The sequence below is a fragment of the Oncorhynchus keta genome, chromosome 35, assembly GCF_023373465.1.
Source record: "Oncorhynchus keta strain PuntledgeMale-10-30-2019 chromosome 35, Oket_V2, whole genome shotgun sequence".
NCBI lineage: Eukaryota > Metazoa > Chordata > Actinopteri > Salmoniformes > Salmonidae > Oncorhynchus > Oncorhynchus keta.
In genome coordinates, this window is record NC_068455.1 from 80,349,664 (window position 1) to 80,365,639 (window position 15,976).

The 15,976-nt window shown below is 44.3% G+C and overlaps 1 protein-coding gene and 2 long non-coding RNA genes across 7 annotated transcripts in view; all 3 read left to right on the forward strand.

Annotated features, from left to right (window-relative positions):
- Window positions 1-15,976, forward strand: part of rbm46 (RNA binding motif protein 46) — a 48,044-nt gene that overhangs the window by 5,531 nt on the left and 26,537 nt on the right. The window contains exons 6-10 of the mRNA XM_052495718.1: window positions 3,200-3,329; window positions 7,622-7,724; window positions 9,880-9,961; window positions 14,581-14,705; window positions 14,953-15,086. Of these exons, the coding sequence (XP_052351678.1) occupies window positions 3,200-3,329; window positions 7,622-7,724; window positions 9,880-9,961; window positions 14,581-14,705; window positions 14,953-15,086 (574 nt within the window). The remainder of the gene's footprint in view (window positions 1-3,199; window positions 3,330-7,621; window positions 7,725-9,879; window positions 9,962-14,580; window positions 14,706-14,952; window positions 15,087-15,976) is intronic.
- Window positions 1,441-2,737, forward strand: LOC127916347 (uncharacterized). The gene is made up of 3 exons (XR_008094560.1): window positions 1,441-2,015; window positions 2,068-2,535; window positions 2,588-2,737. It is a non-coding gene; the product is annotated as an uncharacterized LOC127916347 (long non-coding RNA).
- LOC127916348 (uncharacterized) lies at window positions 12,289-13,603 on the forward strand. 5 transcript variants are annotated; one of them, XR_008094562.1, is made up of 5 exons: window positions 12,289-12,326; window positions 12,600-12,646; window positions 12,694-12,787; window positions 13,191-13,284; window positions 13,557-13,603. It is a non-coding gene; the product is annotated as an uncharacterized LOC127916348 (long non-coding RNA). The 5 variants fall into 5 exon arrangements; XR_008094561.1 differs by lacking the exon at window positions 13,557-13,603 and having other exon boundaries at window positions 13,191-13,312; XR_008094563.1 differs by lacking the exons at window positions 12,694-12,787; window positions 13,557-13,603 and having other exon boundaries at window positions 13,191-13,312.

The following is a 15,976-nucleotide window of genomic DNA, read 5'->3' on the forward strand; positions in this document are numbered from 1 at the left end:
AACTACACCATGAGATATCACCTATAACCCTACAACTACACCATCAGATATCACCTATAACCCTACAACTACACCATGAGATATCACCTATAACCCTACAACTACACCATGAGATATCACCTATAACCCTACAACTAGACCATGAGATATCACCTATAACCCTACAACTAGACCATGAGATATCACCTATAACCCTACAACTACACCATGAGATATCACCTATAACCCTACAACTACACCATGAGATATCACCTAACCCTACAACTACACCATGAGATATCACCTATAACCCTACAACTACACCATGAGATATCACCTATAACCCTACAACTACACCATGAGATATCACCTATAACCCTACAACTACACCATCAGATATCACCTATAACCCTACAACTAGACCATGAGATATCACCTATAACCCTACAACTACACCATCAGATATCACATAACCCTACAACTAGACCATGAGATATCACCTATAACCCTACAACTACACCATGAGATATCACCTATAACCCTACAACTACACCATGAGATATCACCTATAACCCTACAACTAGACCATCAGATATCACCTATAACCCTACAACTACACCATCAGATATCACCTATAACCCTACAACTAGACCATGAGATATCACCTATAACCCTACAACTACACCATGAGATATCACCTATAACCCTACAACTACACATATGAGATATCTATAACCCTACAACTACATCCATGAGGAATCACCTATAACCCTACAACTACACCATGAGATATCACTGACATCATGAGGAAGAGATATCACTGTCGTCCTACAACTACACATGAGATATCACTGAACATCATACAACTACAACCATGAGATATCAGACAAACCTGACTATCAAGGAAGGAGATATCACCTATAACCCTACAACTACACATCATGAGATATCACCTATAACCCTACAACTAGACCATGAGATATCACCTAACCCTACAACTCACCATGAGATATCACCTATAACCCTACAACTACACCATGAGATATCACCTATAACCCTAGGGCTACACATCATGAGGAAGGTTACCTGGGCCCTACAACTACACCATGAGATATCACCTATAACCCTACAACTCATGAGGAAGGTCACCTATGGCTGTCACCATGAGATATCACCTAGGAGGGCTGACATCTACAACCAAGATCAGTATCACTAACCCTACAGACATGAGGAGGGCTGACATCATGAGGAAGGTTATAGTGTGTGTGTGTCAGTCTGGCAACTGACATGTTCAGGTAGGGATGACATCATGAGGAAGGTTGTGGGCTGTCGTCTATTTCAGACAATGGAAAATATCACATAAAAAGGTTGTCTGTAGATTTTAGACATTTACTGAATGTTTAGGAAGGTTTTAGTGGGCTGTCGTCTAAGACAAGACATGGAGGAAATGACATCATGAGGAAGGTTAGTGTGCTGTCGTCTAGCAGACATGAGGAGGGCTGACATCATGAGGAAGGTTAGTGTGCTGTCGTCTAGCAGACATGAGGAGGGCCGACATCATGAGGAAGGTTAGTGGGCTGTCGTCTAGCAGACATGAGGAGGGCTGACATCATGAGGAAGGTTAGTGTGCTGTCGTCTAGCAGACATGAGGAGGGCTGACATCATGAGGAAGGTTAGTGTGCTGTCGTCTAGCAGACATGAGGAGGGCCGACATCATGAGGAAGGTTAGTGGGCTGTCGTCTAGCAGACATGAGGAGGGCTGACATCATGAGGAAGGTTAGTGTGCTGTCGTCTAGCAGACATGAGGAGGGCTGACATCATGAGGAAGGTTAGTGGGCTGTCGTCTAGCAGACATGAGGAGGGCTGACATCATGAGGAAGGTTAGTGGGCTGTCGTCTAGCAGACAGGAGGAGGGCTGACATCATGAGGAAGGTTAGTGGGCTGTCGTCTAGCAGACATGAGGAGGGCTGACATCATGAGGAAGGTTAGTGGGCTGTCGTCTAGCAGACATGAGGAGGGCTGACATCATGAGGAAGGTTAGTGGGCTGTCATCTAGCAGACATGAGGAGGGCTGACATCATGAGGAAGGTTAGTGGGCTGTCGTCTAGCAGACATGAGGAGGGCTGACATCATGAGGAAGGTTAGTGTGCTGTCGTCTAGCAGACATGAGGAGGGCTGACATCATGAGGAAGGTTAGTGGGCTGTCGTCTAGCAGACATGAGGAGGGCTGACATCATGAGGAAGGTTAGTGGGCTGTCGTCTAGCAGACAGGAGGAGGGCTGACATCATGAGGAAGGTTAGTGTGCTGTCGTCTAGCAGACATGAGGAGGGCTGACATCATGAGGAAGGTTAGTGGGCTGTCGTCTAGCAGACATGAGGAGGGCTGACATCATGAGGAAGGTTAGTGGGCTGTCGTCTAGCAGACAGGAGGAGGGCTGACATCATGAGGAAGGTTAGTGTGCTGTCGTCTAGCAGACATGAGGAGGGCTGACATCATGAGGAAGGTTAGTGGGCTGTCGTCTAGCAGACATGAGGAGGGCTGACATCATGAGGAAGGTTAGTGTGCTGTCGTCTAGCAGACAGGAGGAGGGCTGACATCATGAGGAAGGTTAGTGGGCTGTCGTCTAGCAGACATGAGGAGGGCTGACATCATGAGGAAGGTTAGTGGGCTGTCGTCTAGCAGACATGAGGAGGGCTGACATCATGAGGAAGGTTAGTGGGCTGTCGTCTAGCAGACATGAGGACGGCTAACATCATGAGGAAGGTTAGTGGGCTGTCGTCTAGCAGACATGAGGAGGGCTGACATCATGAGGAAGGTTAGTGGGCTGTCGTCTAGCAGACATGAGGAGGGCTGACATCATGAGGAAGGTTAGTGGGCTGTCGTCTAGCAGACATGAGGAGGGCTGACATCATGAGGAAGGTTAGTGGGCTGTCGTCTAGCAGACATGAGGAGGGCTGACATCATGAGGAAGGTTAGTGGGCTGTCGTCTAGCAGACATGAGGAGGGCTGACATCATGAGGAAGGTTAGTGGGCTGTCGTCTAGCAGACATGAGGAGGGCTGACATCATGAGGAAGGTTAGTGGGCTCACATGGTCTCGTAATGAGGTACTGAATTTCCCCTTGTTCTAATGGTCAAGACGTTGGTTTCTCCTGTGGGAGACCATGGTTCAGATTTATGCCCTTTGACACACTGTGTATCAATCGGTGTGTGTTGTGTAGGTGACCGAAGGAGTGGTAGACGTCATAGTTTACCCCAGCGCTACAGACAAGACTAAGAACAGAGGGTTTGCCTTCGTTGAGTACGACTCTCACAAAGCAGCTGCCATGGCACGGAGGAAACTAATACCAGGTACACACACACCGATACACTTTTGATTGGATTTTACACACACGCACACACTACAAGTCTTACAAAGCAGCCGCCATGGCACTAATGAAAGTCATACCAGGTGCACTTGTCCAGGGTTACAATATACATGTGTGTTGTTGGGGGACTAGAGTTGTGCTGTTGGGGGACTAGAGGACTGGAGTTGGGCTGTTGGGGGACTAGAGGATTGGAATTGGGCTGTTGGGGGACTGGAGTTGGGCTGTTGGGGGACTAGAGTTGGGCTGTTGGGGGACTAGAGGACGAGTTGGGCTGTTGGGGGACTAGAGGATTGGAATTGGGCTGTTGGGGGACTAGAGGACTGGAGTTGGGCTGTTGGGGGACTAGAGGATTGGAATTGGGCTGTTGGGGGACTAGAGGACTGGAGTTGGGCTGTTGGGGGACTAGAGGATTGGAATTGGGCTGTTGGGGGACTAGAGGACTGGAGTTGGGCTGTTGGGGGACTAGAGGATTGGAATTGGGCTGTTGGGGGACTAGAGGACTGGAGTTGGGCTGTTGGGGGACTAGAGGATTGGAATTGGGCTGTTGGGGGACTAGAGGACTGGAGTTGGGCTGTTGGGGGACTAGAGGACTGGAGTTGGGCTGTTGGGGGATTGGAGTTGGGCTGTTGGGGGACTAGAGGATTGGAATTGGGCTGTTGGGGGACTAGAGGACTGGAGTTGGACTGTTGGTGGACTGGAGTTGGGCTGTTGGGGGACTAGAGGACTGGAGTTGGGCTGTTGGGGGACTAGAGTTGGGCTGTTGGGGGCCTGGAATTGGGCTGTTGGGGGACTGGGGGTGGGCTGTTGGGGAACAAGAGGACTGGAGTTAGGCTGTTGGGGGGACTGGAGTTGGGCTGTTGGGGAACAAGAGGACTGGAGTTAGGCTGTTGGGGACTGGAGTTGGGCTGTTGGGGGACTGAGGACTGGAGTGGGCTGTTGGGGAACTGTTGGGGAAGAGGACTGGAGTTAGGCTGTTGGGGGACTGGAGGACTGGAGTTGGGCTGTTGGGGGACTGGAGGACTGGAGTTGAGCTGTTGGGGGACTAGAGGACTGGAGTTGGGCTGTTAAGAGGACTGGAGTTGAGCTGTTGGGGAACTAGAGGACTGGAGTTGGGCTGTTGGGGAACTAGAGGACTGGAGTTGGGCTGTTAAGAGGACTGGAGTTGAGCTGTTGGGGAACTAGAGGACTGGAGTTGGGCTGTTGGGGAACTAGAGGACTGGAGTTGGGCTGTTGGGGGACTAGAGGACTGGAGTTGGGCTGTTAAGAGGACTGGAGTTGGGCTGTTGGGGAACAGTTATAGTAGTAGCAGTACCTCAGAGTTACTGTAGAGGGGGCTAAAACTAAACAATTGATATTTAAAAAAAATTGGTCACATACACATGGTTAGCAGATGTTAATGCGAGTGTAGCAAAATGCTTGTGCTTCTAGTTCCGACAATGCGATAATAACCAACAAGTAATCTAGCTAACAATTCCAAAACAGCTACCTTCTATACACAAGTGTAAAGGGATAAAGAATATGTACATAAAGATATATGAATGAGAGATGGTACAGAACACGGCATAGGCAAGATGCAGTAGATGGTATCGAGTACAGTATATACATATGAGATGAGTAATGTAGGGTATGTGAACATGATATAAAGTGCCATTTATTAAAGTGGCCAGAGATTTGAGTCAGTATGTTGGCAGCAGCCACTCAATGTTAGTGATGGCTGTCTAGCAGTCTGATAGCCTTGAGATAGAAGCTGTTTTTCAGTCTCTCTGTTCCAGCTTTGATATACCTGTACTGACCTCGCCTTCTGTACGATAGCTGGGTGAACAGGCAGTGGCTCGGGTGGATGTTGTCCTTGATGATCTTTTTGGCCTTCCTGTGACAGCGGGTGATGTAGGTGTCATGGATAGATTTATAGGTGCCCTATGAATCTGCATGGCTGGGAACTCAGTCGGTATCACGGAATCCAGACATTAAAACAGAATTTACATTTACATTACATTTAAGTCATTTAGCAGACGCTCTTATCCAGAGCGACTTACAAATTGGTGCATTCACCTTATGACATCCAGTGGAACAGCCACTTTACAATAGTGCATCTAAATCTTAAAAGGGGGGGGGGGGTGACAAGGATTACTTATCCTATCCTAGGTATTCCTTGAAGAGGTGGGGTTTCAGGTGTCTCCGGAAGGTGGTGATTGACTCCGCTGTCCTGGCGTCGTGAGGGAGTTTGTTCCACCATTGGGGGGCCAGAGCAGCGAACAGTTTTGACTGGGCTGAGCGGGAATTCAACAATATTCAACAATATATTGAACTTAAATGCGTTAATTTGCCCAAGTTTATCATACGACGTGAACAAAAGACATCAGTGATTTTGTATTTTCCTTTGAAAAGGATGCCACCTACCCAACAAGTCAGTTCATCACATTTCTACCCTGCTTAGAGCTGCACCGGTCCACTGTATGTGCTGTTGTTGTGAAGTAGAAACGTCTAGGAGAAACGACGGCTCAGCCGAGAAGTGGTAGGCCACACAAGCTCACAGAACGGGACCGGCGAGAGGGAATGCTCATGTCTGTGTGGTCGGTTTACCACTTTGTGTAGACGTTAGCGAGGATAGCTAAGACTGGCTAAGACGTTAGCGAGGATAACTAAGACTGGCTAAGACGTTAGCGAGGATAGCTAAGACGGCTAAGACGTTAGCGAGGATAGCTAAGACGGCTAAAACGTTAGCGAGGATAGTTAAGACGTTAGCGAGGATAGCTAAGACTGGCTAAGAAGTCAGCGAGGATAGCTAAGACGTTAGCGAGGATAACTAAGACTGGCTAAGACGTTAGCGAGGATAGCTAAGACTGGCTAAGACGTTAGCGAGGATAGCTAAGACGGCTAAAACGGTAGCGAGGATAACTAAGACTGGCTAAGACGTTAGCGAGGATAGCTAAGACGGCTAAGACGTTAGCGAGGATAGCTAAGACGGCTAAAACGTTAGCGAGGATAGTTAAGACGTTAGCGAGGATAGCTAAGACTGGCTAAGAAGTCAGCGAGGATAGCTAAGACGTTAGCGAGGATAACTAAGACTGGCTAAGACGTTAGCGAGGATAGCTAAGACTGGCTAAGACGTTAGCGAGGATAGCTAAGACGGCTAAAACGGTAGCGAGGATAACTAAGACTGGCTAATACGTTAGCGAGGACAGCTAAGACGTTAGCGAGGATAACTAAGACTGGCTAAGACGTTAGCAAGGATAGCTAAGACGTTAGCGAGGATAGCTAAGACTGGCTAAGACGTTAGCGAGGATAGCTAAGACTGGCTAAGACGTTAGCGAGGATAGCTAAGACGGCTAAAACGGTAGCGAGGATAACTAAGACTGGCTAATACGTTAGCGAGGACAGCTAAGACGTTAGCGAGGATAACTAAGACTGGCTAAGACGTTAGCAAGGATAGCTAAGACGTTAGCGAGGATAGCTAAGACTGGCTAAGACGTTAGCGAGGATAGCTAAGACGGCTAAGACGTTAGCGAGGATAGCTAAGACGGCTAAAGCGTTAGCGAGGATAGTTAAGACGTTAGCGAGGATAGCTAAGACGTTAGCGAGGATAACTAAGACTGGCTAAGACGTTAGCAAGGATAGCTAAGACGTTAGCGAGGATAGCTAAGACTGGCTAAGACGTTAGCGAGGATAGCTAAGACGGCTAAAGCGTTAGCGAGGATAGTTAAGACGTTAGCGAGGATAGCTAAGACGTTAGCGAGGATAACTAAGACTGGCTAAGACGTTAGCAAGGATAGCTAAGACGTTAGCGAGGATAGCTAAGACTGGCTAAGACGTTAGCGAGGATAGCTAAGACGGCTAAGACGTTAGCGAGGATAGCTAAGACGGCTAAAACGTTAGCGAGGATAGCTAAGACGGCTAAAACGTTAGCGAGGATAGCTAAGACGTTAGCGAGGATAACTAAGACTGGCTAAGACGTTAGCGAGGATAGCTAAGACGGCTAAAACGTTAGCGAGGATAGCTAAGACGTTAGCGAGGATAACTAAGACTGGCTAAGACGTTAGCGAGGATAGCTAAGACTGGCTAAGACGTTAGCGAGGATAACTAAGACTGGCTAAGACGTTAGCGAGGATAGCTAAGACTGGCGAGAACACCAAATTTTTTTTGTGCTTTTCTATTTAGAAATGTTATGTTTTGAGAGCGAAATCTTGAAAACGTAGGAAAAAATTGTAACCTGATAAAACTAAATGGAGAAAACTGAATTTCTTTTTTTGGGGGGGGGTGGGGGGGTATCTCCAGGTACGTTTCAGCTGTGGGGCCACACTATCCAGGTGGACTGGGCCGAACCAGAGAAGGATGTTGACGAGGAGACCATGCTACGTGTCAGAGTGCTCTACGTCAGGTGTGTGTGTGTGTGTGTGTGTGTGTGTGTGTGTGTGTGTGTGTGTGTGTGTGTGTGTGTGTGTGTGTGTGTGTGTGTGTGTGAATAACGGTCCTATTATGTATGTGTAACCGATAGCGACAGGCAATAAATGGCGGGTTGGGAGCGTTGGGCCAGTAACTGAGCTGACGAGGCAAAAAAAAAAATCTGTCATTTCTGCCTGCGAGCACGGACACACAGGAAATAGAGTAGCAACACTGTTCCCCCAGGGCGTGGATGTCGTGGATGTCGATTTAGGCCTCTGATTCAGAAAGCTTTGGGTTAAATCCGGCAGACACCATTTCAGTTGAATACGTTCAGATCTACAGCTGACTTAGGTATATATATATATATATCTCCCTTTCCTTCGTATTTACCCACGCAGTTATAAATGACTCTTGAAAGCGCGTCGCCTACGGCATGTTTGTTTGTCTGTAAAGGATACACCGTAGCTTTTTAAATAGCAAACAGGAGACCTTCTCTGGAGAAGAAGTTAAGAACGTTGAACTGACATTTTACGACCTGTAAAAGAATGTCGCTTCCGAAGCAGGAGTAACGTCCATCACGAGGCGACCAGAGCTGTCAATCAAATAATCTCGAGCTCCCTGCACGCAGACCACTCTCTCCTCATATAGTTTGACTTGCCAAGACATTTAGTTGAAAGAAAACATCTTCCACTAGGAATCGACTCCTAAGATTCAATATTTTTTGGAACGGAGAAGACTGATTAGATGCCGTACTTGCGAGAACACAAACACTCACATCTTTAGTAGCGAGATAGCGAGGGATTGAGAGAGGAGAGGGGCACAGTATAGGCAGGTCAGCCACCAGACAGACAGAACCGTGTACTAGGTCTATCTATCAGTATAGGCAGGTCAGACACCAGACAGACAGAACCGTGTACTAGGTCAATCTATCAGTATAGGCAGGTCAGTCACCAGACAGACAGAACCGTGTACTAGGTCAATCTATCAGTATAGGCAGGTCAGACACCAGACAGAACCGTGTACTAGGTCTATCTATCAGTATAGGCAGGTCAGACACCAGACAGAACAGGGCACTAGGTCAATCTATCAGTATAGGCAGGTCAGACCAGACAGACAGACAGAGACAGAACCGTGCACTAGGTCTATCTATCAGTATAGGCAGGTCAGACACCAGACCAGACAGACAGACAGAACCGTGACAGACTAGGTCTATCTATCAGTATAGGCAGGTCAGACACCAGACAGACAGACAGAACCGGTCAGACACTAGGTCTATCTATCAGTATAGGCAGGTCAGACACCAGACAGACAGACAGAACCGTGTACTAGGTCTATCTATCAGTATAGGCAGGTCAGACACCAGACAGACAGACAGAACCGTGCACTAGGTCTATCTATCAGTATAGGCAGAACCGTGTCAGACATCTATCAGTATAGGCAGACAGACAGAACCGTGTACTAGGTCTATCTATCAGTATAGGCAGGTCAGCCACCAGACAGACAGAACCGTGTACTAGGTCTATCTATCAGTATAGGCAGGTCAGACACCAGACAGACAGAACCGTGTACTAGGTCTATCTATCAGTATAGGCAGGTCAGTCACCAGACAGACAGAACCGTGTACTAGGTCTATCTATCAGTATAGGCAGGTCAGCACAGACAGAACCAGATCTAGACAGAGTCAGAACAGAACCGTGTACTAGGTCTATCTATCAGTATAGGCAGGTCAGTCACCAGACAGAAGAACCGTGTACTAGGTCTATCTATCAGTATAGGCAGGTCAGTCACCAGACAGACAGAACCGTGTACTAGGTCTATCTATCAGTATAGGCAGGTCAGACACCAGACAGACAGAACCGTGTACTAGGTCTATCTATCAGTATAGGCAGGTCAGACACCAGACAGAACCATACACTAGGTCTATCTATCAGCAATCAAAAGCTGTGTGTGTGTGTGTGTGTGTGTGTGTGTGTGTGTGTGTGTGTGTGTGTGTGTGTGTGTGTGTGTGTGTGTGTGTGTGTGTGTGTGTGTGTGTGTGTGTGTGTGTGTGTGCGTGCGTGCGTGCGTGCGTGCGTGCGTGCGTGTGTTGGGAAAGGGGGGGAATCAACCCTGTTGACAACTTGTCAATAAAATTAACTTTTTTTTTTTAGAAACCTGATGATGACGACTACTGAAGAGACACTGAGACAGGAGTTCTCTAGATTCAAACCTGGCACTGTGGAGAGAGTCAAGGTATTGGTGTCTTGAGTGTTACTGCGGAATTCCTGAAAGTAATTTTATTCATCAATATTTGTGGCCTTATTTTGGTCTCAAAACTGCCTTAAATGGACCCGTTTTTATCAGTAGAATAAAGCCAGATACTGAGTTATCTTTGAAAAGGCCAATACAATCCTTCCCTTTGAGGGTGGATATCTTGGGGTTGGGTTGAAAGCAATGTGGACTGCTAATTGAATTGTCAAAATATCAGTCCTCTCTTCCTCCTCTCTATACTCTTTTGATATGCCTAAATATCAGTCCTCTCTTCCTCCTCTATACTCTTTTGAAAGGCCAAAATATCAGTCCTCTCTTCCTCCTCTATACTTTTGAAAGGTCAAAATATCAGTCCTCTCTTCCCCCTCTCTATACTCTTTTGGAAGGTCAAAATATCAGTCCTCTCTTCCCCCTCTCTATACTCTTTTGAAAGGTCAAAATATCAGTCCTCCCTCCTCTATACTTCTGAAAGGTCAAAATATCAGTCCTCTCTTCCTCCTCTCTATACTTTTGAAAGGTCAAAATATCAGTCCTCTCTTCCTCCTCTCTATACTCTTTAGAAAGGTCAAAATATCAGTCCTCTCTTCCCCCTCTATACTCTTTTGAAAGGCCAAAATATCAGTCCTCTCTTCCTCCTCTCTATACTCTTTTGAAAGGTCAAAATATCAGTCCTCTTCCTCCTCTCTATACTCTTTTGAAAGGTCAAAATATCAGTCCTCTCTTCCTCCTCTCTATACTCTTTTGATATGCCTAAATATCAGTCCTCTCTTCCTCCTCTCTATACTTTTGAAAGGCCAAAATATCAGTCCTCTCTTCCTCCTCTCTATACTCTTTTGAAAGGTCAAAATATCAGTCCTCTCTTCCTCCTCTCTATTTTTGAAAGGTCAAAATATCAGTTTGATACTCATTTGAAAGGTCAAAATATCAGTCCTCTTCCTCCTCCTCCTCAAAATCTATACTCTTTGAAAGGTCAAAATATCAGTCCTCTCTTCCTCCTCTCTATACTCTTTAGAAAGGTCAAAATATCAGTCCTCTCTTCCTCCTCTCTATACTCTTTTGAAAGGTCAAAATATCAGTCCTCTCTTCCTCCTCTCTATACTCTTTTGAAAGGTCAAAATATCAGTCCTCTCTTCCTCCTCTATACTCTTTTGAAAGGTCAAAATATCAGTCCTCTCTTCCTCCTCTCTATACTCTTTTGAAAGGTCAAAATATCAGTCCTCTCTTCCTCCTCTCTATACTCTTTTGAAAGGTCAAAATATCAGTCCTCTCTTCCTCCTCTCTATACTCTTTTGAAAGGTCAAAATATCAGTCCTCTCTTCCTCCTCTCTATACTCTTTTGAAAGGTCAAAATATCAGTCCTCTCTTCCTCCTCTCTATACTCTTTTGAAAGGTCAAAATATCAGTCCTCTCTTCCTCCTCTCTATACTCTTTTGAAAGGTCAAAATATCAGTCCTCTCTTCCTCCTCTCTATACTCTTTGAAAGGTCAAAATAAATCAGTCCTCTCTTCCTCCTCTCTATACTCTTTTGAAAGGTCAAAATATCAGTCCTCTTTCCTCCTCTATACTCTTTTGAAAGGTCAAAATATCAGTCCTCTCTTCCTCCTCTCTATACTCTTTTGAAAGGTCAAAATATCAGTCCTCTTTCCTCCTCTCTATACTCTTTAGAAAGGTCAAAATATCAGTCCTCTCTTCCTCCTCTCTATACTCTTTTGAAAGGTCAAAATATCAGTCCTCTCTTCCTCCTCTCTATACTCTTTAGAAAGGTCAAAATATCAGTCCTCTCTTCCTCCTCTCTATACTCTTTTGAAAGGTCAAAATATCAGTCCTCTCTTCCTCCTCTCTATACTCTTTTGAAAGGTCAAAATATCAGTCCTCTCTTCCTCCTCTCTATACTCTTTTGAAAGGTCAAAATATCAGTCCTCTCTTCCTCCTCTATACTCTTTTGAAAGGTCAAAATATCAGTCCTCTCTTCCTCCTCTCTATACTCTTTTGAAAGGTCAAAATATCAGTCCTCTCTTCCTCCTCTCTATACTCTTTAGAAAGGTCAAAATATCAGTCCTCTCTTCCTCCTCTCTATACTCTTTTGAAAGGTCAAAATATCAGTCCTCTCTTCCTCCTCTCTATACTCTTTTGAAAGGTCAAAATATCAGTCCTCTCTTCCTCCTCTCTATACTCTTTTGAAAGGTCAAAATATCAGTCCTCTCTTCCTCTCTATACTCTTTTGAAAGGTCCTCCTCTCTATACTCTTTTGAAAGGTCAAAATATCAGTCCTCTCTTCCTCCTCTCTATACTCTTTTGAAAGGTCAAAATATCAGTCCTCTCTTCCTCCTCTATACTCTTTTGAAAGGTCAAAATATCAGTCCTCTTATACTCTTTTTTTGAAAGGTCAAAATATCAGTCCTCTCTTCCTCCTCTCTATACTCTTTTGAAAGGTCAAAATATCAGTCCTCTCTTCCTCCTCTCTATACTCTTTTGAAAGGTCAAAATATCAGTCCTCTCTTCCTCCTCTCTATACTCTTTTGAAAGGTCAAAATATCAGTCCTCTCTTCCTCCTCTCTATACTCTTTTGAAAGGTCAAAATATCAGTCCTCTCTTCCTCCTCTCTATACTCTTTTGAAAGGTCAAAATATCAGTCCTCTCTTCCTCCTCTCTATACTCTTTAGAAAGGTCAAAATATCAGTCCTCTCTTCCTCCTCTCTATACTCTTTTGAAAGGTCAAAATATCAGTCCTCTCTTCCTCCTCTCTATACTCTTTAGAAAGGTCAAAATATCAGTCCTCTCTTCCTCCTCTCTATACTCTTTAGAAAGGTCAAAATATCAGTCCTCTCTTCCTCCTCTCTATACTCTTTTGAAAGGTCAAAATATCAGTCCTCTCTTCCTCCTCTCTATACTCTTTAGAAAGGTCAAAATATCAGTCCTCTCTTCCTCCTCTCTACTCTTTAGAAAGGTCAAAATATCAGTCCTCTCTTCCTCCTCTCTATAAAATATCAGTCCTCTCTTCCTCCTCTCTACTCTTTAGAAAGGTCAAAATATCAGTCCTCTCTTCCTCCTCTCTATACTCTTTTGAAAGGTCAAAATATCAGTCCTCTCTTCCTCCTCTCTATACTCTTTAGAAAGGTCAAAATATCAGTCCTCTCTTCCTCCTCTCTATACTCTTTTGAAAGGTCAAAATATCAGTCCTCTCTTCCTCCTCTCTATACTCTTTTGAAAGGTCAAAATATCAGTCCTCTCTTCCTCCTCTCTATACTCTTTAGAAAGGTCAAAATATCAGTCCTCTCTTCCTCCTCTCTATACTCTTTAGAAAGGTCAAAATATCAGTCCTCTCTTCCTCCTCTATACTCTTTTGAAAGGTCAAAATATCAGTCCTCTCTTCCTCCTCTATACTCTTTTGAAAGGTCAAAATATCAGTCCTCTCTTCCTCCTCTATACTCTTTAGAAAGGTCAAAATATCAGTCCTCTCTTCCTCCTCTATACTCTTTTGAAAGGCCAAAATATCAGTCCTCTCTTCCTCCTCTCTATACTCTTTTGATATGCCAAAATATCAGTCCTCTCTTCCTCCTCTCTACTCTTTTGAAAGGTCAAAATATCAGTCCTCTCTTCCTCCTCTCTATACTCTTTTGAAAGGTCAAAATATCAGTCCTCTCTTCCTCCTCTCTACTCTTTTGATATGCCTAAATATCAGTCCTCTCTTCCTCCTCTCTATACTCTTTTGATATGCCTAAATATCAGTCCTCTCTTCCTCCTCTCTATACTCTTTTGATATGCCTAAATATCAGTCCTCTCTTCCTCCTCTCTATACTCTTTTGATATGCCTAAATATCAGTCCTCTCTTCCTCCTCTCTATACTCTTTTGAAAGGTCAAAATATCAGTCCTCTCTTCCTCCTCTATACTCTTTGGAAAGGTCAAAATATCAGTCCTCTCTTCCTCCTCTCTATACTCTTTAGAAAGGTCAAAATATCAGTCCTCTCTTCCTCCTCTCTACTCTTTTGATATGCCTAAATATCAGTCCTCTCTTCCTCCTCTCTATTTTCTTTGATATGCCAAAATATCAGTCCTCTCTTCCTCCTCTCTATACTCTTTGAAAGGTCAAAATATCAGTCCTCTCTTCCTCCTCTCTATACTCTTTTGATATGCCTAAATATCAGTCCTTCTTCCTCCTCTCTACTCTTTTAATATTTTTGTCTGTTTTCTCGAGTATTTTTCTGTCTGTTTTCAATAGTATTTTTGTCTGTTTTCTCTGGTATGTTTCTGTTTTCAATAGTATTTCTGTCTGTTTTCAATAGTATTTTTGTCTGTTTTCAATAGTATTTTTGTCTGTTTTCTCTGGTATTTTTCTGTCTGTTTTCAATAGTATTTTTGTCTGTTTTCTCTGGTATTTTTCTGTGTTTTCAATAGTATTTTTGTCTGTTTTCTCTAGTATTTTTCTGTCTGTTTTCAATAGTATTTTTGTCTGTTTTCTCTGGTATTTTTCTGTCTGTTTTCAATGGTATTTTTGTCTGTTTTCTCAAGTATTTTTCTGTCTGTTTTCAATGGTATTTTTGTCTGTTTTCTCTGGTATTTTTCTGTCTGTTTTCAATAGTGTTTTTCTGTTCTCCTGTAGAAATTGACAGACTATGCGTTTGTCCACTACCACTCCCGTGAGGACGCAGTGACGGCTTTACACCTGATGAACGGAGCGCTGATTGACGGAGCCACGATCGAGGTCACCCTCGCCAAGCCTGTCAGGTAAATCAAATCAAACTTTTATTTAAAATGCAACACACTTTTACAGTTAAAAACAGTCAAGTGTTTAAAAAACACAAATGGATGAAAGGGAGGCGAGTCAGCTATACCGAAGGGTTGCCGGTTCGACTCCCAGCACCAATGGGATGTGCCCTTGAGCAAGGCGGCACTTAACCTCCCTAGAACTGCTCGGCTCCAACCCGTGTTTGTTTGTGTGAAAATAGATAAAGTGATGTTCTTCCTCCTTCAGTAAAGAGGGCGGTCGGCGGTTCGGTAACCGTGGTTATGTCGGTAACAGTAACCTTGTGGGTCCCTACGGCGATGTGTCCTCCACCGGGAATTTTCTCTTCCAGGGACGTGAGGATGGAGGCATGATGGGAGGAGGTAAATAAACCCCAGACGATTGACCTTGAATGAACTGACCACTTACAGAGGACATTTTACTGATATATTAGTAGCCTTTACTAGAGAAATGTGAAGTTTGACCTTAAATACGTCTGCTAATATGCGCAAATATCTACGGGACAATTGATAGCTACAAAATACACAGTAGCAGTAACAGTAGTAACAGTAGCAGCAGTAACAGTAGCAGCAATAACAGTAACAGTAACAGTAACAGCAGCAACAGTAGCAGCAGTAACAGTAGTAACAGTAGCAGCAATAACAGTAGTAACAGTAACAGTAACAGTAACAGTAACAGTAGCAGCAGTAACAGTAGTAACAGTAACAGCAGTAACAGTAGCAGCAGTAACAGTAACAGCAGTAACAGTAACAGTAACAGTAGTAACAGTAGCAGCAATAACAGTAGTAACAGTAACAGTAACAACAGTAAGCAGTAACAGCAGTAACAGTAACAGTAACAGCAATAACAGTAGTAACAGTAACAGTAACAACAGCAACAGTAGTAACAGTAGTAGTAGTAGTAACAGCAATAACAGTAGTAACAGTAACAGTAGTAACAGTAACAGTAACAGCAGTAACAGTAACAGCAATAACAGTAGTAGTAGTAACAGTAGTAACAACAGTAGCAGTAACAGTAGTAGTAGTAGTAACAGTAGTAACAGTAGTAGTAGTAACAGTAACAGTAGTAACAGTAGCAGCAATAGTAACAGTAGCAGCAGCAGCAGCAGTAGTAGTAACAGTCAGTAGTAGTAACAGTAGTAGGGAGTAGTAGCAGTAACAGTAGTAGCAACAGCAGTAGTAGTAACAGTAGTAGTAGCAGTAGCAGTAGTAACAGTAGCAGTAGTAACAGTAGCAGCAGCAACAGCAGTAAC